The sequence below is a fragment of the Pleuronectes platessa genome, chromosome 3, assembly GCF_947347685.1.
Source record: "Pleuronectes platessa chromosome 3, fPlePla1.1, whole genome shotgun sequence".
NCBI lineage: Eukaryota > Metazoa > Chordata > Actinopteri > Pleuronectiformes > Pleuronectidae > Pleuronectes > Pleuronectes platessa.
Genome location: NC_070628.1, coordinates 25,971,617 through 25,997,834, shown reverse-complemented (window position 1 = coordinate 25,997,834; position 26,218 = coordinate 25,971,617). Strand labels below are relative to the sequence as shown.

The 26,218-nt window shown below is 41.4% G+C and overlaps 3 protein-coding genes and 2 long non-coding RNA genes across 5 annotated transcripts in view; 4 read left to right on the top strand and 1 right to left on the bottom strand.

Moving 5' to 3' along the window:
- Positions 1-5,008, top strand: part of LOC128437502 (FERM and PDZ domain-containing protein 1) — a 30,837-nt gene extending 25,829 nt beyond the window's left edge. Inside the window, exon 14 of the mRNA XM_053419687.1 lies at positions 1,506-5,008. Within this exon, the coding sequence (XP_053275662.1) occupies positions 1,506-5,008 (3,503 nt within the window). The remainder of the gene's footprint in view (positions 1-1,505) is intronic.
- A 4,438-nt stretch (positions 5,009-9,446) lies between these two features.
- LOC128436494 (4-galactosyl-N-acetylglucosaminide 3-alpha-L-fucosyltransferase FUT6-like) lies at positions 9,447-10,081 on the top strand (the record flags this gene model as incomplete). Its single annotated transcript, XM_053418218.1, has 1 exon — positions 9,447-10,081. A coding segment is annotated over exon 1 (522 nt), but the record flags the coding sequence as incomplete, so codon positions are not given.
- A 3,008-nt stretch (positions 10,082-13,089) lies between these two features.
- Positions 13,090-15,884, bottom strand: LOC128437081 (uncharacterized). The gene is made up of 4 exons (XR_008338161.1): positions 15,801-15,884; positions 15,210-15,392; positions 13,597-14,590; positions 13,090-13,366 (listed from the first exon to the last, which is right to left on the bottom strand). It is a non-coding gene; the product is annotated as an uncharacterized LOC128437081 (long non-coding RNA).
- Positions 15,885-20,815: 4,931 nt separating this feature from the next.
- Positions 20,816-21,335, top strand: LOC128429591 (uncharacterized). The gene is made up of 3 exons (XR_008333900.1): positions 20,816-20,873; positions 20,988-21,138; positions 21,224-21,335. It is a non-coding gene; the product is annotated as an uncharacterized LOC128429591 (long non-coding RNA).
- Positions 21,336-21,742: 407 nt separating this feature from the next.
- On the top strand, positions 21,743-25,768 carry LOC128436493 (uncharacterized). Its single transcript, XM_053418217.1, has 12 exons — positions 21,743-22,672; positions 22,829-22,950; positions 23,052-23,256; positions 23,434-23,538; positions 23,657-23,859; positions 23,962-24,103; positions 24,245-24,886; positions 24,982-25,083; positions 25,164-25,229; positions 25,322-25,431; positions 25,520-25,639; positions 25,727-25,768. Exons 1-12 carry the CDS (start codon positions 21,877-21,879, stop codon positions 25,766-25,768), a joined length of 2,655 nt encoding a protein of 884 aa, XP_053274192.1. The 5' UTR covers positions 21,743-21,876.
- The last annotated feature ends 450 nt before the right edge of the window (positions 25,769-26,218 follow it).

The window sequence follows — 26,218 nt, the reverse complement described above, 5'->3', positions numbered from 1 at the left end:
TAGCAGTTTTAGGGAATCAATTTAAATGACTGGTCGATGACCTGAAATCATATATTAATTAATTGTGCACTCCCTAATCATGTGAAATATGTAATGTCAATGATATTATTGAATTAATTGAGACCTGATACCTCATAACAAAGGGTAAATGTTGTATTTTCTGTCTTAATTTTCAAGTGGGAAAATATGATGAAAATAAAAGCAGTAATAACAGTTTGTTACGTCTGTGGGTGCTAAGTAGCAGGGTTCCTACAGTCATTAAAAACCTGGAAAAGTCACGGCATTGTTAAATGTTTATTTCCAGACCTGGAAAAGTGCTTGAAAAAAATTAAATCCCAAAAGTTTTGGAGAAGTCATGGAAATTTAACCATGCTTGGCTACAAATGGAAAAGTACATGCCATGGGTTACAACAGACAAAGACCTCAATCAAACTATTGTCTCATTCATTTGTGTAATTCAAGGTATACTGTATGCTTTGAAATTCGCATTGTTAGCTTAAATACAAAAAAATTCACTTTTTCCTGTATACACCGAGATCTCACGAAATGTTTGGTCATGGAAATTTTGTTTAAAGTTATTGAAAAGTCATGGAAAAGTCATGGAAATCCATTGGTCAAAATGTGTATGAATCCTGTACTATGATAAGTACAGTGTTGCACTTCCGTGTTGCACTTCCGTAACCACTAGTGTGGGACATTACTAGACATTTTGCTTTAATGGTAAGTGCCTACAAGTGTCCAAAGTATTGTACATTCCTAACCACAAGTGTGGGACAATTCAAGGCATTTTGCTATAATGATAAGTTCCTACAAGTGTCCCTAGTATTGCAGATCCCTTACCACAAGAGTGGGACATTTCTAGGCATTTTGCTTCAATGATAAGTGCCTAGAAGTGTCCTAAGTATTGCACTTCTTTAACCACTAGTGTGGGACATTTCTAGGCATTTTGCTTTAATGTAAGGTGCCTACAAGTGTCCCACGTATTGTACTTCCCTAACACCAAGAGTGGGACATTTCTAGGCATTTTGCCTCAATGATAAGGGTCTAGAACTGTCCCGCTCATTCTGATTGGTCGGGACTTTTCAAAAACTAGTGAAAACATCACTAGGATTATAAACTCCTCAATTCTTAAGAATATATTGGTAAATGAGACTCATTTGGTTTATGGGTTCCATTGTACAGGAAAATGTATTTTATCTATATGCCAAAATCGTAAAATGCTGTTTTAATGGGTTTCATTACACAGTGAAAAAAGGGGATATCAGAGGAAGGTAGAGCTATTCAATTTCCACAAAAATGTACATATCTTAGGAAAATGTCAGGCCATATGCGTTAACAAAACAATATAATCCCAAAATAAAAACTGAAAAAGTCAAGAAAATGCAGTACATTTGGTCACTAAGAGAATTCAGCATATTTTCTGTTGTTGTACAATGAACATAAAAAGCTTATTAGGATTCACATCGTACTTTCTTCTGACGGAGCCTTTTCTTGCTGTCCTGCAGATATTTCCACAGAGATGAAGCTGGACTTGCTCAGTACACTCAGCCTCAGTGACATCAGAGTGACACATGACAAAGCTGGAAGAGCACCAGAAGACAATAGAGGAGAGGAGGAAAAAGGAGGAGGCAGAGAAACATTGTTCCAGCTTAGAAAAAGATCTCGCAAGCGTCGCTCCTTCATGGAAACCACTTATACCTCCATGGTGTCATATCCAGAACCAGATCCAGAATCAAAGCAGGACCTCGTTTCTAATGGGGTTCATGTAAACCTTTTAGCAGAAGATAGTGATGCCCAGATGTTGAGTTCAGATCCTGAACCTACAGAGCAAAGCCAGAATCTCAGCCCGACTGTCTCCTCTCTGACTCACTCTGAAGGTGAACCAGCTCAGCTTGAGTCAAAACCCATCCTTTCAAAAGCCTGTTCTAATGGATCAGGCTCTCCCTCTGCCTCTGGGTCCCATGAAACGGCCCGAGAGGCACAACCCTCCTCCAGGACCAAGACGCAAGAAATGGAGATGGAACCTGACAAAATGGAATCCAAATCGGTTACAGATCAGTTGAAGGCTACATCACCAAGTATTACAGTCGTCCGCTGCCGGGTGGATCCAGATGGAAAGGAAAGTGCTGATCGGAGGGGTGATGGAAAGGAGATAGGGGAGGGACAGCAGGTGATGGGTGAGGGGAAAGAGGAGGAAGAAAAGGAGAAGACAACAGGTGTGTCCGGGAAGGGGCCTTTCACTTGTCATATGTTTTTGCCGGAGATTGTTAATGAGTTACAGATGGAAGAAGACATGGGGGAAGAGAAGATGGAAGCTGTAAGAGGGTACAGTTCACAGAGACCACTCGTATGCCCAAATAAACAGTTAAAAGCCAACACACTGCCAAAATATTTGATAGAAGGTAGTAATGGCTTTTTGGGATCTCATCTAACTACACAAGAGCTAAACTCAAGTGTAGAGGGAAATATGCTTGAAGTTGTGCGTGACATGTCATACTCACCACCACCCCCTCCGCCTTCTTCTCCTCTACCTCCACTCGCAGTTTTTCACGAATCCCAAAGTGACTGTTTGGTGAGTGACGAAGACAGACGCAAAAATGTGGAGACCTCGAGCAAAGCATCTTCTGAGGGGACACCATTTAGCAAACAAAATCACATTAACAAAGCACAATTACATTTACAGGTCACAACCAGTGTTAATGAAGATGAAACTATTGGTATTGTAAGTTCTGCTGTGACTACAAGCGATGAAGTAAGCGACAGCAACAATTCTGACAATGTGTTTGACGATGATGAGATGAGTAATTCTTTAAATTCTAGTTTAAGTGACAAGAAAGATGACTGCAGTTTGGCTTCAAAGCATTGCCTCATATCTAGGTCTGTCACTACAGGTAAAGGCGAGTCACAAATGAGGAAAAAGTCTCCAACCAACACTGAAGCTCATACAAGCATGCATTCAGTTAAGTCTGATTACACTCGTGCTATAAACTCCATCACAGCAAAGCTTGGAGCTGCAACTAGCATTACATCTCCAACCTTTAATTCAGCTATTGGATCGCAAAGTGCCATCAAACATAAAAATGCTTCATGCTCAAACCAAAAAGTGGATAAACCCCGAAGTGGTACAACCTTGCCAAGTGCTGACGCCAACAACAGTTTAGCTAGTCCTAGCTTAGTGAAGGCAAACACAGACATGATCGATGATCTCTCCAAAGAGCCTCCCTCTCCAACTCACTTCCGTTTCCAGGCCTGTTCCCACAGCATCATGGGCCGCTTATCTGCCTCAACACTTAGGGGGAAGATTCAGAATTTGCCCCTATATTTATCGCGCTCCCAGGAAAACCTCCACCAGACTGGTTTGGGGAATCAAGCCCAGAGTCCTGCTGAGGACAGCAGCAGCAACAATGTTGAGATTGCCATCATAGTTACAGACGTTCATGATGTTACCCAAACTATAGATAGTGAACTGGGCACAATATCAGAAACAGTAGATTCAGACGATTCAGATACAACAGTTACAGGATCAGAGGTGGATGGTGAGTTTTTTGTGGAAACAACCCCAATAGACACTTGTCATTCAGGTTTAAAGGTCAAAGATTTAAACTCTCCATTGCCTGTCCTGACCGAGCCCAAACCAAAATACCATCACCAGTTCCTGCACAGTATCCAGCACACACCAGGACCAATAACCGAGCCTCCAGCCTCCATTGTGAACAGCCTCCAGAGGGATACTTCAGGCATGACGTTAGACACCCCTGGCTCTATAAAAGTCACTTCTGAACAGAACATGGTCGCAACTCCAGGGGAAGAGAATTCAGGTTATAAAATGAACTATCAGTCACCTTCCTTTCCCCCTCCAATTGTGGTGACCACACAGAATTTAAATAGGGCAGGACTTACTTTTCATAATCAGTCACAGACAGTAGGATGGACCAGCAGCGACAGGCCCTTGATGGGTCTTTGTAGACCTTCAAAGCAGAGTTCAGACTCAGCAAAAACCCTTTCCTCAGGCTGCAGAGTGTTTACGATCTGTGAGGATCCATCTGAGACAAAGACTCCAGCCGAGCTTGGGACTACCGCGCCCTTAAAGTCTGAGTTTGGCTGCAGTTCTGTGCTATCATCTGGATGTGAGTCTGTCGTGGATGGGTTGCAGGTACCACTGGACACTTGTGGCTGTCCAGTGGTCTATACCAACTGCTTTAGTGGAGGTGACAGCTTTGACGATGAGCTGACTGTCTATGAGTTCTCTTGCCGCACACAGAGCACTGGTGTGACTCAGACTTCAGGAGCAGTTCTTCCTCTCATGACTTCTCCCCGTGTTCTCTCCTTTCTCTCCCCTTCCTCCACCCACTCTCCCGCCTTTCCCCGCTCAATCCTCTTCTCCTCCTCTACCTCTGAGCTCAGCCCTCTCCTCTCCCCACTGTCCGACACCTCTGACTGTTTCCCTTCTCAAACGCACAAGGACATCATCAGTCGTTTAGGTCAGCAGCGCTATCTAGAACCCCCTGCAGGTTTTCAAGAACTCCGTGTGGAAGTGGACCAGCTTCTCTCAATTCTAGAGAGTAGCGGTAGTGACCGATCAGTGGCGGGTCACGGAGGTCGTCACCCCCGGGACACCTGTCCTGCTCACTTTACAGAGAACAAGCGGGTGCTCCAGATGGAGGCCCGGAGTCTGATGTCAAGCTGCCAGAAGGTAGTGGGGATTGAGCAGAGCCCTATGGAAATGCTTCACTCCCTGGGAGACAGCTTCCGAACCCTGGTGAAGTTGGCCAGCATATGCCTGTGGTTCTCTGGTTGCGACAGGTGTGACCGGAGGAATGCGGAGGCAGTTGCCGGGCTGGCAGATGTGGCACGCTCATTCAGGGAATTCTGTCTGGCAGCAGAACGAGCCAGCAGCAAGCGCAGCTGCCAGGACCTGAGCACCAAGCTGCTCGCCAAACAGTGCACGGCGCTCACCGCTTCCGTCTTCTGCTTCACTCAGCTGTTCCGCACCCTCACTGCACTATAGCGGACTACAGCCTCTGAAGACTTTGAAGGGACCTTCCAGCAACCGCTGTGTCACCTGAGATAGATGAGGGTCACCACAAGTGTGACCTGGCACAGTCAGTGGGTTTAGAAGGGCAGACAAGTGGGAGATGAGGTTACCAGGGAGCTCCACGACTGTTCAAACTACCACAGAAACTCTCAACACCATAGAGCCAGTTTGCACCTTTGTGCACTGATCAGGCCAGAGGTGTTTGAGATGCATTTGGTGACTTCCAAATTCCTATATGCAAGTACTGTAGCCCACAAACCACATAGTCAGGCAACAACTAGACTGTAGAGTGGTGCAAGCTCCTTAAGCAGACCCTGCTTGCATTCCAGTATTGAGGAAGTGATGTACTTGAATGTATTCTATGTAGTCTAACATGTTTATTTATTTTTTATTTCATCTGATTAATGAGTGTCTGTCTAAGCGAGGAAAGTAAAGATAAGGAAGCAAGACGTTTAGAAATGTTTAAAGGCATACCTTTGGAAAGAGGAACAGTGGTGTGTGAGAGTCATGGGCCTTTTACAAGCACATACATCCTCATATACAGGAAGTGAATCCGTCTTAGATTCATGCATTCATTAATAGGCTCACTGACTGTGAACGTTTTGTCCTCTCATCTTCTGGTAAGAAACACTGCAGTTTACTGATGCTTACATACTGTATCTTTATAGTATATATAGGCGGACAGCCAGGACTTCTTTGAATGTTACTGTTTACAAAACCAAAAACTGGAGTGAGACATTATTTGATGGATTCACTCAAATCAAGCCTGAAGTTTGCCATTTTATGAATATAGTAGCAGAATGCTGAGTATGCACATTATATGACTTTATAAAACAATAATTTGAATGAGGTGCAGTCCTTCACATATTCAATTTATTTTCCTTTTGATATTTGGTATGATTTATCTAAATGTAATGCATTTTGCTAGCTTTTCTCTCATTGGTTTGTCAGTACTTTCTCCACCTCCAGATGAAACCCTCGATCCTCCATTGCATGCTGATACAATCGCTGATCCTTTCAATACATTTGTTTAAGTTTTTTCTATTTGGCACTAACAATTGTCCATTGAGAACAAGAAACTTAAGTCTAAATGAGACCATGTGAAGATGCTATCTAACAGTTATTTATGGTTTTTGTGAGAATTTAAGAATTTTAAGTTTCACATTTCACACTTGTGTCTAAGCTTTTTGATCAGTCATGAGGGACGCTCACATCTGCTGACTTAGACTACACTGTTGCTTACACAAAGTGCATTATAACTACAGATTTACCAATATGGCCACAAATAATATTAACCCTGTAACTGAATATGGGAACAGATACCCCAAGCAGTGCAGGAGTCAGGTATGCAGTACTCTTGGCTATCTGTATGTTCCTTTTTTAGACTTTGATTGACATATTGAGTGGAGGGGTGAGTGTCAGAAAGTATCTGTTGGACTGATGCAATCATTAGTCGAAAGCTTCTCACCAGAACTCAAGTCACAAAACCATGTTTTACCTGATTAACCTGAAGCTTATTGTAGTGGACAAGCTGTTGTATTGGAGCGTTTTCACTCAGAATCTTAAAATGATAAGGATTGACGCACACTGGACCGGCATGTTCATTGGAGAGATTAAAGTTATCAGAAATAATTTCACCTCTACAATACAGTGAACACAATATGTTTTTGAGTGTTTCTAATTATATTTACTACAGAAATTGAAAGACTTTTATTGGTTAATGTGTAATGATGTGTTCCCTTTGTTTTAACTGAATATGATGATTCCTCTACTTTATTCCTGATTTGCACCAGAGAAAATATGAATTCCTTTAACCACAATCTCAATGTGGAAATTGCCCCAAAGAAATTATAGAAAATCTTCTTTCTTCTTCTTTTAATCATCTGTGCTCACGAAGCATGCTTTAATAAGCCATACAATGCATTGTTTCATCAGGGACTTTATATGTGAATGAATCAATGATGATGTCTGCTCCTGCTTTGTAATGCTCATGTCACCATTAAAAACGTCAATATTTCCTTTTTGCGGTTCCTTTATTACATGTCCATTTGTGCCACTTTTGCTAACACCGCCGAAAACCCTCAAGGGCAAGTTCATTTACAGTCACAGACAGAAAATCTTAACACAATTTGCACAGTATGTTACTCAAAAATAGACTTGTACAACTAAAATGCGTCAGATTGTGCTCATAGAAAAATCGTATTTGTTCATTTCTGAAAATAGTGTGTCCGACCTACCTATTAAATTAACATTAAACTGCTTATATATGCTGTTAAATATGGAATCTTAAATTTGAGCCAGTAGAACAAAGCTTCCTACACAAGAAAGAATCCCTCTGAAGGTGGAGCATATGTAGGTCGCGGTAAATCATTAAAACATCTGTAACATCACATTTCTCCAGCTTGTGTGCGACTGCAGACATGATGTAATTTTCTACATTCCTAAATTTGTGAAGAAGGGAAATAGAGGAGTAGACGAGAAAACAGTAAAAAAAAATCAAATATTGCACTTTTAGTAAGGTTCTCGGATCGGCCCTGCCAGAGTTGGTCAGGGCCCTGGCGGAGTCCCGAGAAGACGATCAAAGTTGACTATCTAGACCAGGGGTATACATACGACCCGCCAGGGGGTCCAGCTCGGCCCGACGGATTCAAGGCATGCTCTAAATTAATAAAAAAAACAAAAAACGTTAATTTGTTAAATCATCATCGTATCAGGACAGCATGAAAAACCCGGAGCGGAAAATGTGTCTGTGTGTCTCCAGACAGCACACTCACACAGACCCCGGGGCTCTGCCCCCACTCACTCGCTCAGAGACACACACATTAGATCAGAGCTCGTTCCCTTGAAGCAGCCGGTCAGGGACAAACATGACACAGTGTTCAAAAACCAAGTTGAAAAGAAAGTACGATGAAGCCTGTGTTGCTCTTTGGTTCACAGTGAATGAAGGAGGACATGAGGAGAGACCAGTTTGTATTTTACGTCTGAAAACTCTGGCAGCTGACAGTATGGGACCCAACAAATTAAGAAGAGACTTAGAAACATTACACCCCAGTCACATGCATGTGTTCTTTTTGGTTAAGCTTTATCATCGTTGTAACAACGTGATTAAAATTTTATAAATTTTTCCTCTATTTTTGAAAAAGTACAGACTGATGGAGAAATGTAGTGATAAATGTCACCAAAAGTACTTCTATTAAGTTGAATTTAAGATAAGATTAAAAAACAGATTAACAGAACTAAATGTTGCATGTTTCAATATATCTGTTTCCTACCATCATTGTTTTGGAAATCATTTAATAATTATTTTGAGGAATAATTAACATTGACGTGATCAGACAGTCTCTTCAAAAACGTTATTATTATTAATAAAAGGTGATCTTTGCAACCTGTATCAAACAAGTAGCCCTTTGTACTACTCAGTACCTTTTGAGGTAGCTCTCAGTTTCAAAAAGGTTGGTGACCCCTGCCATAGACCATCGGTTCCCAAACTGGGGTACGGGGTACGCAAAGTTGTTCAGGGGGTACGCGGTGGTGTGCACGGAGCCCTTGGGGCTGGAATCACACCTCAGCCGGCCGTCAACTTTCACTTTCAATGTGTGCGTCAGACTCCTAGGTCCGTGTTTCAAGACGGGTCGGACCCCCTTTATGTTGGTTTCATGTTGGTATCCGCAGCCGCCACGCCCCCCCCCCCCACCCTGAGCAACGCGCAACGTCGTCCAGGGCAGAGGGGCGTGGCGGCGGCGGTGAAAAAAAAAGGGGGGGTGTGAAGCTATTATGCTATGATTTTACTGGTCTGGGCCGCTTGAGATCAAAGTGGGAAGTATGTGGCCCCCTGATCTAGACTATAGAGGAAGTAAAACTCTTTAAAAAGTTTCTGAAGGTGATTCATTAGGGATCGTTACCAGTACAGTCTGGTCGACCAAGGTAGCCCGGCCAACCTCGGGAAACTTAGGGTCTCGCTGTAAAAGTAGCACCAGCATGTATGATTAACCTGTGAGCAGCAGTGTCAAAGATGGACCACAATGTGGTCGCACAGCGGACATTCAATATAACTGTTTTTCCTGCGAGTACATAGCATCAAATAAAACAAAATCAAAATTGAACACTTTAAACCCAGCAAACCACCTTATATGCAACAATAGTTACAGGCGGCAAAGCACATACATATTATTCAATCATATTCAATGAATCCTACAGTCTACTCGAATCTATTCCTGAAGTTTATTTTTAACAATACTTGCAATATATGCTTTTTAATTCATCCCCATGCACGATGCTTAAATGTAAAGCTTGAAAATCTGAAGCTTATCAGGCCGGTTGTGCCTAGATACAGGTGCAAAGCTGATTGTATTGGTCCATTGAAGTACTACAAGTCATGATGTTGTTATCAAATTTTTTCTTCCACAGATGAGAGGATCTTCCAGTAAAACGCTGTTCCTGGTAAACTTAGCTATCCTTGGCCTTATCTGCTGCGTTATTTCTTTATTTGTATATTTAGAGGCTCAATCTCCCGCGTGTCCGACTATGTCCACAGTAGCTGATGAAAAAACGTATGAAGCCACGGGGGCAACTGAAAAGCCCATCGTTCTGCTGTGGTTCTGGCCTTTTGATGTGAAGTTTCATTTCCAAATCTGCTCAAGCCACTTCAACATTGATGACTGCATTCTGACTGATAACAGGTCATTTTACAGCCAAGCAGAGGGAGTCATCTTCCACCATAAAGACATAATCTTGCATTTGGAAAACATGCCCAAGGAGCCACGTCCACATTTTCAGAAGTGGATTTGGTTTGATCAGTTGAAACCTGAAGACTATTCCCCAACCCTTGCGAGTTGTAAGTTCTATCTCTCATTTGAGAACTCGCTCCATGTGGACTACATGACGGAGAAGGTCAACGGGCCCCTCGTAGCAGGGACCGTCCCTGTAGTTCTGGGTCCACCAAGGGAAAACTACGAGCAGTTCCTTCCCAATGGTTCCTTCATTCACGTAAATGATTTCCCTGACGCCAAAGGTATGGCAGAGTATCTGCAGCGCCTGGACAAGGACCATGTCTCATCAGAAAACGTTCAATGGCAACGTTGGTCCACTTGGAACGACATTACCATCTCACAATCTGGCCTCTCAGATTGTGAGATGGTAACATTTAGTCCTCTCATTGTTTTGCATTGGCGTGTTCTCACGTCACGTGACTCTCAAGCTCCCGTCTGTGGAGAGGAAAACATGGGGGAGATTCCCTGTTTTTTCGGATAAAAATATAATTTTGTAACTTAGTTTGAGCATAAAAATACATTCTGACACCATTTCTAGCGAGAAATGTGCTCTTTGCTTCCACAGTCTTCAGCCAGTTCGTGCTTATGATAAATATTTTAATAGTTATCACGCGTGTTTTTATCGTTGCTATGACGGTTGCCATGCCACCACGGCGCAGCGTGGTGTTTAAATCACAGTCCCTGCGTGGTGTCCTTCAGTGATCGTGAATGTTATTCATGTTATATAATAGTAATATTTGAGGCTAGATTACATCTCTAATGAGAAGGATCCTGCGAGTCTATTCATACCGAGGCCGGCCCGAGTGCGCGACCGGACCGAGTGCGCGAGCGGACATGACGTGTGGCTGTCGTAAAAACCCTATTTGTAAACAACCAATCCTTTAACTCAGGGCTGGGTTATAAACACGGAGCGCTTGGAAGACCACGATGTCATCTTCCTTCTGTCAGGTAAGTAGTTTATTGTTTTTAAAGATCGTTACGATCTAGGTTTACAGTCCGAGTGCGGAGAGAGTCCGTCAATCCACACTATGGACGCTGTTCATCAGCTAATACGCCATTGATAGCCACATGCTTCAGGCCACGGTAGCCTGTGCTACCTGGGAGGTGAATACATGGTTGTTGAAACCAGTTCAATACGCTTAGCTCATCATTGAGGGACGCTACAATATAAATATAAACATGAATTTGATTTATGAATGCTTTAGATTAATAAGGAGTGTATTTGTCTACCATTACTCCACAATATCAGATCAATTTGGTTTAATGTATAGTATGCACTATGACAATGTTTTCATGTTATGGAGTTGCGATTCATTTTATAAAATCATTGCTATGTTCTGTTTTTTAATCAAGGAGGATCAAAGTGAAGCTACAGGAGTTTCATTAACGTCAACAACTTGGACCGAACAGTTTGTTTTGCTTGATGAAGAGCAGGAAGGGCAGCCTGGAGAGAAAGAGAAGCCGGGTTGAGCCCACTAACATCATCCACGTACCACGAGGAAGATGAGGGAGAGAAATGATCCTACCATTAAAGAGGTACTTTTAAGTTATATACCAGAAAAAACATTTTATATAATTTGCCAAATATACATTTTTATTAAATCCCCAAAGTACGCTTGCTGAAATACAAGTTAATATCACACTGAAAGAATTTTGATCAATCATGCTTCCCTGCTGTGATTGTTTAACTGGGAAAACAACTTTTTCCACAGGAAGGCAAGTAAATTTAAGGAATACATGTGCAAAGTTTTCCTCTGTTATGTATAATGATGACCCCAATCAAACATAATGTTAGCAATATTTACACCTTTTAATTTATACTGTTTATTTCTGTCTACATGTGTGAATTTGCCTTCATTAGTTTCAGAAAAGAGCGATGATGTATCGGTCAGTGGGCGGCAGCACGAGACTCCGCAAACTAGTCTGTAAGCAAAGTAGACGAAGGCATCGAGGTTGCGGCCTGCCATCATTGTTATTTTGCTTAAGGGACTGAATATGTTTCATGTAGAAATATTAGCATTTCCCTTATATCTACCAAAACTGCTTGTTTCACAGACTGCAGTTTTGTTTTGATCCGATGTGGTGTGCAAATACAGGAAGACACAGTCCAGTAATGAGTGTCAGAAGTTCAGTAGTGAACGACAGGTACTGTGGAAAAATGTGTGTCATTGTTGTACAATGTCCTTTGACTCTGTTTAAACAAGGTCAACACAAAAAGGTTTGATTGTAAACTGATATTGGTATGAATTCATGTTATTCTCCTCGTCAAAAGAAACAAACAATCAAAATTACCTGTAGAACACCCTTGATGGACGCTTCAGCTGCATCGTCAGACTGGCCAGACAGCAAGATGCCAACTTTAATGCCAATTTATTTGTGTAACATTCTGTGACCAAATGTATAGATAACTTTTTGTAGATTGTAAAAATAGATAACCCATTTATTACAAAAAAACTACACTAGAATTACCGCACTGCGTTGTATGACTCCGCTAAGCAGTGCAGTGTCCGTCTACATATTTCTACATATTTTCTCTCATATAAATGACACTGTATCTCTTGACAACTGAAACCATAAGATGAGGTCAGTGTGGCCTTGACCTTTTTACTTTAAGACAAATACAAAGTTAGACAATCCGAAAACATGCAGTTATGCCTCCGGCGACTCGCTATTGCAGAGGCATTAAAACCGTAGTGTAGTAGATTGGATTTTATTGGTGTTACATTGGACATCTTGTATGGGTACACCAAAAAATATATTTGGTTTCACATTCTAGATGGCAATAAGCAGAGTCATCAAATCAGGAAAAATATTTCTGTAGAAAAGAAAGCCTTGTATGTGTGTATGTATACATACACACAAACGCACAATTGAGACTTTTTTGTCTTTTATCATATATTCTCAGGCAGTACTGATGCATTTACTGAGACGGGACGTGAGGGCCTACTCTGCGTGCTCAGAGTTCAAGCCCAGCAGGCTGCAGCGGGCCCGACATATTCTGGAACAGCAGCACAGTCTTTAGATGACTCCTCTGAAGATGAAAACATGGCGAGGTACTTCTCCACTGATGAAGAACTGTGAGGGCTGTGATTAGCTACACTCTCTTGCTACAAGGCTACTCTTGCTACTCCCTGGCAGCCTTAGGAAGGCATTAGCTTGCTGTGTGGTAGCTGTTAGCTTCAGCATTTTTAGTTTTTAGTGGCCTGTCTGACGTTTATGTTTTAAAAAAAAAATCAGAGGGAACCATCTTCATAATTTAATGTTTGATTGTTCATAACATTTTATGTTATGATCAATGTCATTTATTGTGCACAAACATTATATTAAGGCATCTGCTGGAAATGATATGATCAACAATTCTCATGCAAAAAATACTTTAAAAACTACACAAATAGTGTTTTGGAGAGGGGGGTTTCAGAGGGAGGGGGCAGCTCTGGAGAAAGGTCTGTCAATCCAGGTCTGCTGCTTGGTGTGATGGAGACATGAGGTTAGCATCAGGAGCGGAGGTTGCAGGAGGGACCATGGAGCTGAGGCACACCTGTACTGCTTCTCTTGAGAAGAACTGAAGGACACAAACAAACCATAGTGTTAAATTATGAAGATGGTTCCCTCTGATTTTTTTTTAACATAAACGTCAGACAGGCCACTAAAAACTAAAAATGCTGAAGCTAACAGCTACCACACAGCAAGCTAATGCCTTCCTAAGGCTGCCAGGGAGTAGCATGAGTAGCCTTGTAGCAAGAGAGTGTAGCTAATCACAGCCCTCACAGTTCTTCATCAGTGGAGAAGTACCTCGCCATGTTTTCATCTTCAGAGGAGTCATCTAAAGACTGTGCTGCTGTTCCAGAATATGTCAGGCCCGCTGCAGCCTGCTGGGCTTGAACTCTGAGCACGCAGAGTAGGCCCTCACGTCCCGTCTCAGTAAATGCATCAGTACTGCCTGAGAATATATGATAAAAGACAAAAACGTCTCAATTGTGCGTTTATGTGTATGTATACATACACACATACAAGGCTTTCTTTTCTACAGAAATATTTTTCCTGAGTTGATGACTCTGCTTATTGCCATCTAGAATGTGAAACCAAATATATTTTTTGGTGTACCCATACAAGATGTCCAATGTAACACCAATAAAATCCAATCTACTACACTACGGTTTTAATGCCTCTGCAATAGCGAGTCGCCGGAGGCATAACTGCATGTTTTCGGATTGTCTAACTTTGTATTTGTCTTAAAGTAAAAAGGTCAAGGCCACACTGACCTCATCTTATGGTTTCAGTTGTCAAGAGATACAGTGTCATTTATATGAGAGAAAATATGTAGAAATATGTAGACGGACACTGCACTGGTTAGCGGAGTCATACAACGCAGTGCGGTAATTCTAGTGTAGTTTTTTGTAATAAATGGCTTATCTATTTTTACAATCTACAAAAAGTTATCTATACATTTGGTCACAGAATGTTACACAAATAAATTGGCATTAAAGTTGGCATCTTGCTGTCTGGCCAGTCTGACGATGCAGCTGAAGCGTCCATCAAGGGTGTTCTGCAGGTAATTTGGATTGTTTGTTTCTTTTGACGAGGAGAATAACATGAATTCATACCGATATCAGTTTACAATCAAACCTTTTTGTGTTGACCTTGTTTAAACAGAGTCAAAGGACATTGTACAACAATGACACACATTTTTCCACAGTACCTGTCGTTCACTACTGAACTTCTGACACTCATTACTGGACTGTGTCTTCCTGTAGAGTGGTGATGTTCTCAACGTTCTTTTCACAGTCTGTCAAAACAAAATTAGAGTTACAAATGTTAATGCCCCACAACCCATTGCAGATACGGTTGTATTTGCACACCACATCGGATCAAAACAAAACTGCAGTCTGTGAAACAAGCAGTTTTGGTAGATATAAGGGAAATGCTAATATTTCTACATGAAACATATTCAGTCCCTTAAGCAAAATAACAATGATGGCAGGCCGCAACCTCGATGCCTTCGTCTACTTTGCTTACAGACTAGTTTGCGGAGTCTCGTGCTGCCGCCCACTGACCGATACATCATCGCTCTTTTCTGAAACTAATGAAGGCAAATTCTCACATGTAGACAGAAATAAACAGTATAAATTAAAAGGTGTAAATATTGCTAACATTATGTTTGATGGGGGTCATCATTATACATAACAGAGGAAAACTTTGCACATGTATTCCTTAAATTTACTTGCCTTCCTGTGGAAAAAGTTGTTTTCCTAGTTAAACAATCACAGCAGGGAAGCATGATTGATCAAAATTCTTTCAGTGTGATATTAACTTGTATTTCAGCAAGCGTACTTTGGGGATTTAATAAAAATGTATATTTGGCAAATTATATAAAATGTTTTTTCTGGTATATAACTTAAAAGTACCTCTTTAATGGTAGGATCATTTCTCTCCCTCATCTTCCTCGTGGTACGTGGATGATGTTAGTGGGCTCAACCCGGCTTCTCTTTCTCTCCAGGCTGCCCTTCCTGCTCTTCATCAAGCAAAACAAACTGTTCGGTCCAAGTTGTTGACGTTAATGAAACTCCTGTAGCTTCACTTTGATCCTCCTTGATTAAAAAACAGAACATAGCAATTGTTTTATAAAATGAATCGCAACTCCATAACATGGAAACATTATTGTCATAGTGCATACTATACATTAAACCAAATTGACCTGATATTGTGGAGTAATGGTAGACAAATACACTCCTTATTAATCTAAAGCATTCATAAATCAAATTCATGTTTATATTTATATTGTAGCGTCCCTCAATGATGAGCTAAGTGTCTTGAACTGCTTTCAACAACCATGTATTCACCTCCCAGGTAGCACAGGCTACCGTGGCCTGAAGCATGTGGCTAACAATGGCGTATTAGCTGAAGAACAGCGTCCATAGTGTGGATTGACGGACTCTCTCCGCACTCGGACTGTAAACCTAGATCGTAACGATCTTTAAAAACAATAAACTACTTACCTGACAGAAGGAAGATGACATCGTGGTCTTCCAAGCGCTCCGTGTTTATAACGCAGCCCCGAGTTAAAGGACTGGTTGTTTACAGATAGGGTTTTTACGACAGCCACACGTCATGTCCGCTCGCGCACTCGGTCCGCTCGCGCACTCGGTCCGGTCGCGCACTCGGGCCGGCCTCGGTATGAACAGACTCGCAGGTTCCTTCTCATTAGAGATGTAATCTAGCCTCAAATATTACTATTATATAACATGAATAACATTCACGATCACTGAAGGACACCACGCAGGGACTGTGATTTAAACACCACGCTGCGCCGTGGTGGCATGGCAACCGTCATAGCAACGATAAAAACATGCGTGATAACTATTAAAATATTTATCATAAGCACGAACTGGCTGAAGACTGTGGAAGCAAAGAGCACATTTCTCGCTAGAAATGGTGTCAGAATGTATTTTTATGCCCAAACTAAGTTACAAAATTATATTTTTATCTGAAAAAACAGGGAATCTCCGCCATGTTTTCCTCTCCACAGACGGGAGCTTGAGAGTCACGTGACGTGAGAACACGCCAATGCAAAACAATGGGAGGACTAAATGTTACCATCTCACAATCTGAGAGGCCAGATTGTGAGATGGTAACGTCGTTCCAAGTGGACCAACGTTGCCATTGAACGTTTTCTGATGAGACTGGGTTGGTTATCAATGATCTTAATGGGTGGTACTTTCCATGAAAACTACAGTGAGAACATCATTTGACTGACTATAAACTAAAACATATACTTTGAATTTGTGTGATTGCTTTGACATTTTATAGAGTAATGATTTAATGAATCAATATAATTCACATGGTAACTGTTGAAATTAGGGGAGAGTGGGTTAATGTGAGACCTTTTTCACATTTGCTCCCCTCTAGGCGAGCTAAAATGATATATCAGTAAAATGTACACATTTCCCATTAATTCAGAATGTCTTCAGGACAAAGGGCAGTGAAAATATGATTGTTTTTAAAAAAGTGGTCTTGTGTCTCACTTTACCCCAGCTTAGGGGTAAAGTGGGACAGACCTGAGAAATCAAGGGGGTAAAGTGATCCACTTACTTTTTCCACTTTAAAACTACCATAACAACACATATTCTATTAGTTCAAATCCTGACAGCTAGATTGACAACCACTAATATCGGAAGGACAGTTTTAAGCGACGCTATACGTCATGGCGTTAATACTCTTCCATAAAAACTAGTGCTGTCAAACGATGAAAATACTTAATTGCGATTAATCGCATTTATTTCAAAGTTAACTTGCGATTAATCGCAATTAATCGCACATTTTTATCTATTCTAAATGTCCCTTCATTTATTTTGTTTCCATAATTTTTTTTTTCGTTTTAATGCTCTAATGAACATGGAAAAGTGAATTGGCTTGCTTTATGCAGATTTTTTATTTTATTGAAAAACAACATTGCCAAACAGGGCGATACAAAATAAAATTATAAAGTGCACATTTCAGGTAAACAAGGACTCAGCCTATAGTGCAGCTAAACCATGGCTTAATATTTTCTTTTATTCAAGTTTGCTGTGAACATAGCATTCAGGCCTCTTATTTCAGAAACAATGAACCTTAACAGTTATGTTACCAATAAAAGGTAAGCCTACTACTTCTTTGCTTTCAGCCAGCTACTCAAACAGACAAGCAACAAAATAACTAGGGATGAGCGAGTACAGCATTATCTGTATCTGTATCTGTATCTGTTAACCATATGAATTATCTGTATCTGTATCCGTACTCGGTGCGGGCGGGGCCTAACCCGGAAGTGGGTGTGATTTAACCAGGAAGTGGGCGGGATTTAACCCGGAAGTAGGCCGGGTTGTCTTGAAACGGGCGGGGCTTTAACCAGTATGTTATTTTAAGCATGCAATTGATATGGGTTGATCAAAAATTGTTATATTTATTGCTGATTAGAGAACTATACACAGCAGCATCAGCATTGAGCTTCAGATCAATGATTTTGATCACAATAGCAAATGAACTATTTACAGAACAAGTTTTGCAACAATGAATACAACACATGCTGTTGCAATTATGAAGTGAAATGTAATAACAAGTATTTTCATAATCAACATAACCTTCTTTTTTAACTTTGACATTTTTTTATGATTTTTGTATTTTTATTTTTTTTTAAATTTATTTCCACACCAGGTGTGTGTGTGTGTGTGTGTGTGTGTGTATGTTTATGTGTGTGTATGAGTGAGTAAGAGAGAGACAGAGAGAGAGAGAGGGGGAGTGTGTGTGTGTGTGTGTGTGTAGCTTAATTTGTAATATTTGTTATACCACTACTACCTACAACGTGTCAGACACTCAGTGCGTGAAGTAAAATAAAACTGGTTAGAGCCTACTGACGGTTTAAAAAAAAAAAAAATCCAACGAGAGAGAGAGAGAGACGCGAGAGAGACGCGAGAGAGACGCGAGAGAGAGACGCGAGAGAGAGAGAGAGAGAGAGAGAGAGAGAGAGAGAGAGAGAGAGAGAGAGAGAGAGAGAGAGAGAGAAGCCAGAGAGAGAAGCCAGACACTCAATGCGTGAAGTAAAAAAAAAAAATCTCCGACAGGCAGAGACGCAACGCGAGTCGCTTTCTACCAGCACCACGTCTGAACGAACCCACATTTAACAGAACTCTACTGGTTAATAAGTAAGTACAAACTGAAATAAAAACAAACTTCAAGCTGAAGAAACCCTAAACGTTAACGGAAAAGACCCGCGAACCTGAGTGACTGAGAGACAGAGAGCTGTTCTTTGAGTGAGTGAGCAGAGCGGTGTGTGAAGGGGAGGAGCGCTGTGACGCTGTGTGAGGATTTTCATTCAGTCCGAGCACAGATAATGACTCGTATTACTCGTATAATACTCGTGCTCGGCAAAAGTGCTTTATCCGTACCGGATACTCGTTTCAGCCGAGTATCCGGCTCATCTCTAAAAATAACAAACAAACAAAATACACAGGCAAGTGTCGGCCTACTTTGAAATAAATTAAACACAGAACTTTGTAGGGCTATTTGAGTCCTCCCCATATTTGTGGAAAATGTATGAAATAAGAAGTACCCTATTTTTAAATAAATAAAAACATATAGCTGCAGCCTAATAGCTTAAAATATATATTTTAGTTGGCGAAATATTAAAACAAAAAGTGAGAGCAGGTCAGACTGGAGGCGAACACAGAAACTGCAGCTCGGTTCAAACCAACTGCAGCTTCTGCTCTGATCAAGACGCTGAGGCGCTGATCTCTGAGCAGCTGAGACCAGAGAAACTCGGTGTTTTCACTGTTTCCATAGTTAAGAAGCAGTCAGTCACTGAGCGGCTGCTCCGCGAGAACGCTCTGCTTTCACTTTGTCTCCCTGAGCGAGTGCGCGGGGCGGGGGGCGGAGCTACGGACCGGTGCGCTATCTGGGAGCGCACAGGCACACACAGACTCACTGAGGAACCCCTGACTGCAGCTCGCAGATCGAGGAGGAGCTTAATTTTCCCTAAATGTGGGCTGGTCTAAACGTTTAAGCAAAAAAGCGGGAGATCGTATTTCCGTCTGAGTCCATAATACTGCGCGCTTTTCTGCCTAGAGGTAAGTTGCCGCTCTCTGTTCGTGTACATTGTAAACTAATGTATGGATAGACCAACAAGTTGATAATTAAAATATTCATGCAAGTAACATGCATAGGCCTAATGTTTATGTCATGAGGTCGTTTGAATAATAGCATTTAGGCAGTGTTTTTCCAGCTTTTTTAACCCTTTTGTGCATGGCGTCCACATATGACGACAATTAAATAAACTCCAATATTTTGGGCTTATCATGGTAATATTCTCTAAAACCACATTGGTGAAATATATTTCGTGAAACATTGAAACCTGATTTAAATTTTGCTTTTCCCCTCCAGATTTGCCTACATTGTATCGCCATCCTACCACAGCTCGCACACGCACACTGCACAACCACATTGCACCACATAACACACACATTACAAAACCAACAGTTCTTTTAAGAACTACTGTCTGTCTGTCTGTCTGTCTGTCTGTCTGTCTGTCTGTCTGACTGTCTGTCTGTCAGTCACTGTCAGTGTCCTGATTTTCTCTGGTCAGGTAGGTTCACTGCAATGCTTAAAAAAAATCATATTTCATATCCAGGTTTATAAAAACAGTAACTAATGCGCTATATTTGTGTGTGTTTCTACCCTATAGTATGTCTGAGAGAAATAAAGAAGGTAATCAATAAATCATTCACTGGAATTAGAGTATGATAAGGCATAATAACAGGATTTTGAGAAAAAACAACTACTTTTTAAATCAGACAACCCCATCAACACACATTTTTCTACAAAGAAACATTCTCCACCATTACAACAAGAAGGTAATCAATAAATCATTCACTGGAATTAGAGTATGATAAGGCATAATAACAGGCTCTTACTGGATCTTCACAGCATTTTGCTTTAAACGATGTGTTCCACCAGGGGAACAGCAAAGACCAGTGTGAAGTTCTAAGAAAACTGGAGCTTGTTCCTGAACTTGCTGGTCTAATTAACAGCCAGTGTGCCGAGCAGCTGTTTTCAGGGATGAGAAAAAACAACTACTTTTTAAATCAGACAACCCCATCAACACACATTTTTCTACAAAGAAACATTCTCCACCATTACAACAAGAAGGTAATCAATAAATCATTCACTGGAATTAGAGTATGATAAGGCATAATAACAGGATTCCAATATCAACATCTAATGCATGGCCTTATTCTTTGCATAGTGCATTACATTTTGAAATTGGAATTCTGCATTGACAATGGTCAAAATAAATGTAATGAAATACATTCCTTTATTCATTATGTGTGTCCATTTGTTACCCACAGCTACTTTGATTGACCTTGTGTTGCCTTCATACATGTGCGTGCGTGTGTGTGTGTGTGTATGTGCGTGACAGGTGTCCCACTGCGGTCCCCCCGCTACATGGAGCCCCACATCCTGGGCTGGAGGCCTCTCATGCTCAAGCTCAGGCTCATTTGAAGTATCCTCTTCCTGAGGCCACCCCCGATGACGTCAATGTGGTAAAAAAGATAACAATTTCAGTGTCAATTTCAGATGGTAAAAGTTATGTTTTAGCAGGGGTTTAAGTGATGCTGTGCCTTTTAATGTTTATTCTTTTCCCCTCTGATATATAGAGACACATTACTATACTTATGGATGGTGATACACCAAACATTAATAAGATCACCAACAGTGAACTGTTCCACTGTCCCTTCTGTAAATACGTGGGTGCAAAATTTAAGGTCGACTACCATGTAAAAGGCCATTCGTCAGTGAAACACAAAGGTGCTTATCTAAAATATTACACAAATGAATTACTTTGTATTTTTTCACAAGTATGAATCTTACTCCCTCAATTCCTCTCTTACAGAGTTCACAATAATCAAGTGTGGATTAAGTTGTCGGACGGCAACACATTTTCATTGTTGCTATTGTGCAGCAACACTTAGAAATCGATCGCAATTGGTAAGGCACCTACAAATACACCAGGAGGAGGTGCAAGCTGCAGCCCCTATACAGCACTTTGTGGCCCCCGGTCAACTCCCTCAGCTCCCCGTGGCCCTCGCTCAGCTCCCCGTGGCCCTCCCTCAGCTCCCCGTGGCCCTCCCTCAGCTCCCCGTGGCCCTCCCTCAGCTCCCCGTGGCCCTCCCTCAGCTCCCCGTGGCCCTCGCTAAGGTCGCTAAGGTCCCTCAGCTCCCCGTGGCCCTCCCTCAGCTCCCCGTGGCCCTCGCTAAGGTCCCTCAGCTCCCTGTGGCCCTCGCTCAGCTCCCATTGGCTCCTGCAGAATGTTCCACTGCCACTAAAGCATCAAGTGAGCAAAATAAATTCTGTTGTCCTCATTGCAAGTTGATTTTAAACAAAAAAAACTTCAAAACACACAGCAGGAGAAAACACACCAACCTCCTTGAGACAATAACGAAGGACAGATTTTTGGCCTGTCAGTGTATCGATGGCACACATGGTGTGTTTGCAGTTGAAAAATCTTTTTGTGGTCCTGCAACACCCATACATGTAATCAAGAATATGTGGGGGCCAGCACAGAAGATCATCTGTGAGGCCGACCAGTGTCGTTTGAATGCTGACTTTGCTCAAAGGAGCGGGATGTTGCATTTCGAGTGCCACCACATCCAATCATTATTGTATTGCCCACGCACTGACGGTCAAACCGTGACACTTCCAGGTGAGGCCTTGGAAAGAATGGTGGAAAACAAGTGGTTTGGTGAGGAGCGTAAGGCCGGCCTCTTGCGTTTCCAAAAAAATGCTGATGCTGAGGGTGTGCCTCTGTCTGTGCACTTGACTGTAAGTGGTCCAACATCTAAATTTCATATATCTGTTTATGAAAAAAAGGTAACATACCACAGCAGGTTGGGAAGAGTTATTGTGGCATATGATGCAAAGCAAAACACCTGGCATTGTCCCTGCTCTAAAGCGAGACAATCCTGTATCCATAAAGCTGTTGCTAAATGGCATCTGTTTGTAACAAAGAGGGAGCTTTTTAGGAAGGTGAAGAGCACAGAGGAAGAGACACTTAATCTTACCGAGATCAGCACAGTCCAATACGACAGCGACTCTGAGGACAGTTATCCACCAGATGACAGAAAAATCGCAAGGATGCTTAAATACCTCCTCAACAACAAAAAGCTCCCGGCAAATATACCCCAGGCTCTCATAGAGCAGTCGAGAGAGGGGAGAAGAGACGACAGCTTTCCTAAGCACCTTATCCCCAGAGAAACAAAGTGTGTAGAATGTGAATACACACTCTGTGAACATCTGATAACAGCGAAAGGCAAGATCCTGACAAGCACAGGTGTAGTTGAAGGTTGGTACCATCACAGGTCTTTCTATTGTGTTCTTATCAGTTAATGGGTGACATAATTTATATGTAGCCTACATGAGAAAAAGAAAAAAATGTTTCTACTAATCTCAAATGACATAAAAGCAATAATCATGATCTTTGGTTGGACTGTGTTTTTAGGAATATCAACATACAGGAAATCATGCCTGAACTGTGGCATGATTTACAGATACCAGGAGTGGGATGAGGGTATCCACAACTTTGATGACCACATCATCCTGTCTCTGCACTTGTGCCTGATGGTCAGGAATGCACTACAGGTACTCTCTCTCTCTCTCTCTATATTACTTTTATTTTGAAATGTTATAACATTGGAATACTCCTGTTTCTCATAATTTTCCAGACCCATACAGCTATCAGCAAAGTGATAGAAATTATAGAGACAACGGAAAAGGTGTCCTTTCCAAACAAAGAAAGAGTATTGCAGGCATACCTCCACTTTGAGGCCCTGACCGACCATGAATACACGTACAGTTGTGTGTCATGTGGAAACAACCCAGCAGTTGTTGTTATGGACCTCCACAGAAAAGGGGTTTTCAATATGCCAGGTGAGTTATGCTATTATTTCACATATGTTAGCTTCATTGTTTGTATAGCACCTTATCTGTCTCTGTATTGTGTAACATCATATTACCCATGCCCTTGTATAACCATGCATCAAAATGTCGTGTTCGGAGTGTTTTTTTAGTGATTGTGCTATGAATAACAAACTATTGTTTTAACAGTGAGTGACATCCCAAGTCCACCTGAAGGCTATGATGGAAATGTTGACATGGACCATTTCTGGAACACTGTGGCCACAGAAATGCTCAGTCGGGGATTAATTCCATGTAAGTCTCGTCAAAAGACAGAACAGCTAAAGAACAGTTTGAGAGAGAGTAAAGTATATTAAAATGTGTTTAATGTTGTGATTATGATAGCTAATACTCATCACATTTGTTCACAAAGATGGACGGAAGAACCCTTTTGTTGTGCCACCAAGTTATAATCACTGGGCCCCCTGGATTGGCCCACACACCCGGAGGTCAAATTCTGTGTTGAACACAGAATTCGAAAAATTGCAAAGCCCCAAAACGGATGGAGATGATAACTTTAATGATGATGAAAAAATGAATGAGGAACGGCTCACAGATGAGCTTGTGAACCTGAAGGTGAATGAGTTGATGAAATATGCCAAATCCACTTCTTTATGCTAATAAAAAATGTGTTTATGCTATATTAACAATATCAACTTAATTGCATGTTCACAACAGGTACAGGAGGTCAGGGCACTGTGCAAACAGTGTGGTGTGGATGATAAGGGGTCCAAGATAGATATGGTTATGAGACTGTCTGACAAAATGTCTAGTAGAGTCACCTACAACAAGGTGTTTGAGAAAGTGTGGGGTGCTTCTGGTAAGTGAAATGATATGGAATGTTGAAGATATTTTCACTTTGTTATACATTGTTGTGTTAAAGAAATGACTTATCATTATGTAGTAGGTTAGCTATACATGCTCCTAATGTCAGTTATTACTGTTTTTTTCTGTTTCACAGGTGGTTGGGCAGTTATCACTTGCCCATGTGGGGTTGTCTTTTCAGTAAAATTCAACCTTAGAGCAGAGAGTCCACGTGACTTTGTCGACCTCTTGCTGTCCTGGAAAAACCTCCCCAATGTGGCTGTGTATGATTATGCCAGGGGTCTGGCACTGCATGCCAACCACAGGCAGCCAGGAATATTTGCCCCTTTTCAGGGAAGGTTACTGGATCCCACCCCAGAAAACGTGAAGCAGGCCTCGGAGGGAAAGGTCCATGTCAGCTTGCCCTGGCTGAAATTTCAAAAAAAGCCACCTGACAAAGATGGTCACCCTCTTACTGGATCTTCACAGCATTTTGCTTTAAACGATGTGTTCCACCAGGGGAACAGCAAAGACCAGTGTGAAGTTCTAAGAAAACTGGAGCTTGTTCCTGAACTTGCTGGTCTAATTAACAGCCAGTGTGCCGAGCAGCTGTTTTCAGGGATGAGAAAAAACAACTACTTTTTAAATCAGACAACCCCATCAACACACATTTTTCTACAAAGAAACATTCTCCACCATTACAACATGGCAAGAAACCAAACAATCAAAAATCAGTGCAGCAAGATTGTTCCTCCAGATGTTTCATTGCAGTTTGACACCCATGGAAGGGTAGTCTTAGGTATGGAATTGAATAATTATGCACATTTGTCATCTTCATCTACTTTAGACAATAAAGTTTGTTGCATGTTTTTCCTATAGCTCACTCCCCATCAGCTGCGATGTCAACTGGGTCATATGGGAAAGAACAAGAAGACTCTCATGTGTATGAGTCAGAAGTAGAAATGCAGTGTGACACCCTTGGAATGGTAGTCTTAGGTATGGGATTGAATATTTATGCACATTTGTCGTCTTCATTTACTTTAGACAATAAAGTTTGTTGCATGTTTTTCCTATAGCTCACTCCCCATCAGCCGTGATGTCAACTGGGTCATCAGGGAAAGAACAAGAAGACTCTCAAGAGTGTGAGTCATGGCTCTATTTTGCACATCAATCAAATGAGAAATGTGACATTTCACACTTAATTTAATTTTTCGGTTGTTGCTTTCTACACTAGTCAATGATGACAGTGAGCAGAGACCTCATGGACACTTCCCTTGTCTCCACAAGTTTTCAGCACACAGAGCATACTGGGGACAGAAACTACATGACAGCCAGGAACAACTGGTAAAGTTAACCATTGTGCCACTGTGGTTATCTATGAATGTCACTCATATAATCATACATGTATAAAGACTTTGTTTTCTTGCACTAGCTGTCTCATGTCTTGGATGAGACCAAAAGTCACACTCAGCACCTTGCAATGGTGAATAACATCATCCTGACCCGCTTTGACTTTTGGACTCTGGTTTTGCAGCAGGACATGGAGGGAACGGTAGGCATAGAGAATGTGCTGTGCTGATATGGTTTATGTAATATTTTTCAAAATCTTTCAATAATTTGTGTTTATGGGTTCTACTAGATCCTGAACTCTTGTCTCAAAATGATTGAGAAGGTAGTGTAACTCCTGTGAAATATTTAATTCAAAATGATTGGATAGTCTAGTTCAACAGTCAATATATTTTGAGAGTAAGAGATTTAGCAAACTTTCTCTGTTATAGAGAGTAGAGAACCTGTTTGCTGCAGACAGCTATGTCATTTCCTCTTGGTTCCCACCATCATCGAGGAACCCCATGGATCACCTTCCGGTAATTTGTTTAAAAGTTTTGCTTTATTGAGTGAAGTTTGAGCATTTAATATTCAGCTATCGTTGTCTTTTTACAGGATAATGCAGCCAGTCTGCAGTGGATTATTTTCCCAGTGTCCGTACCTGGACATTGGACACTCTGTGTAAATACCTTTTTATATTTTCTTCCTTTTTTTTCTTTACACAACAAGTTGCTCTTTGCTGATTTGAATGTTTTTCTATAATTAAATCCATGTGAGTTCTGCTGGGATTCCAGGAACATTACAC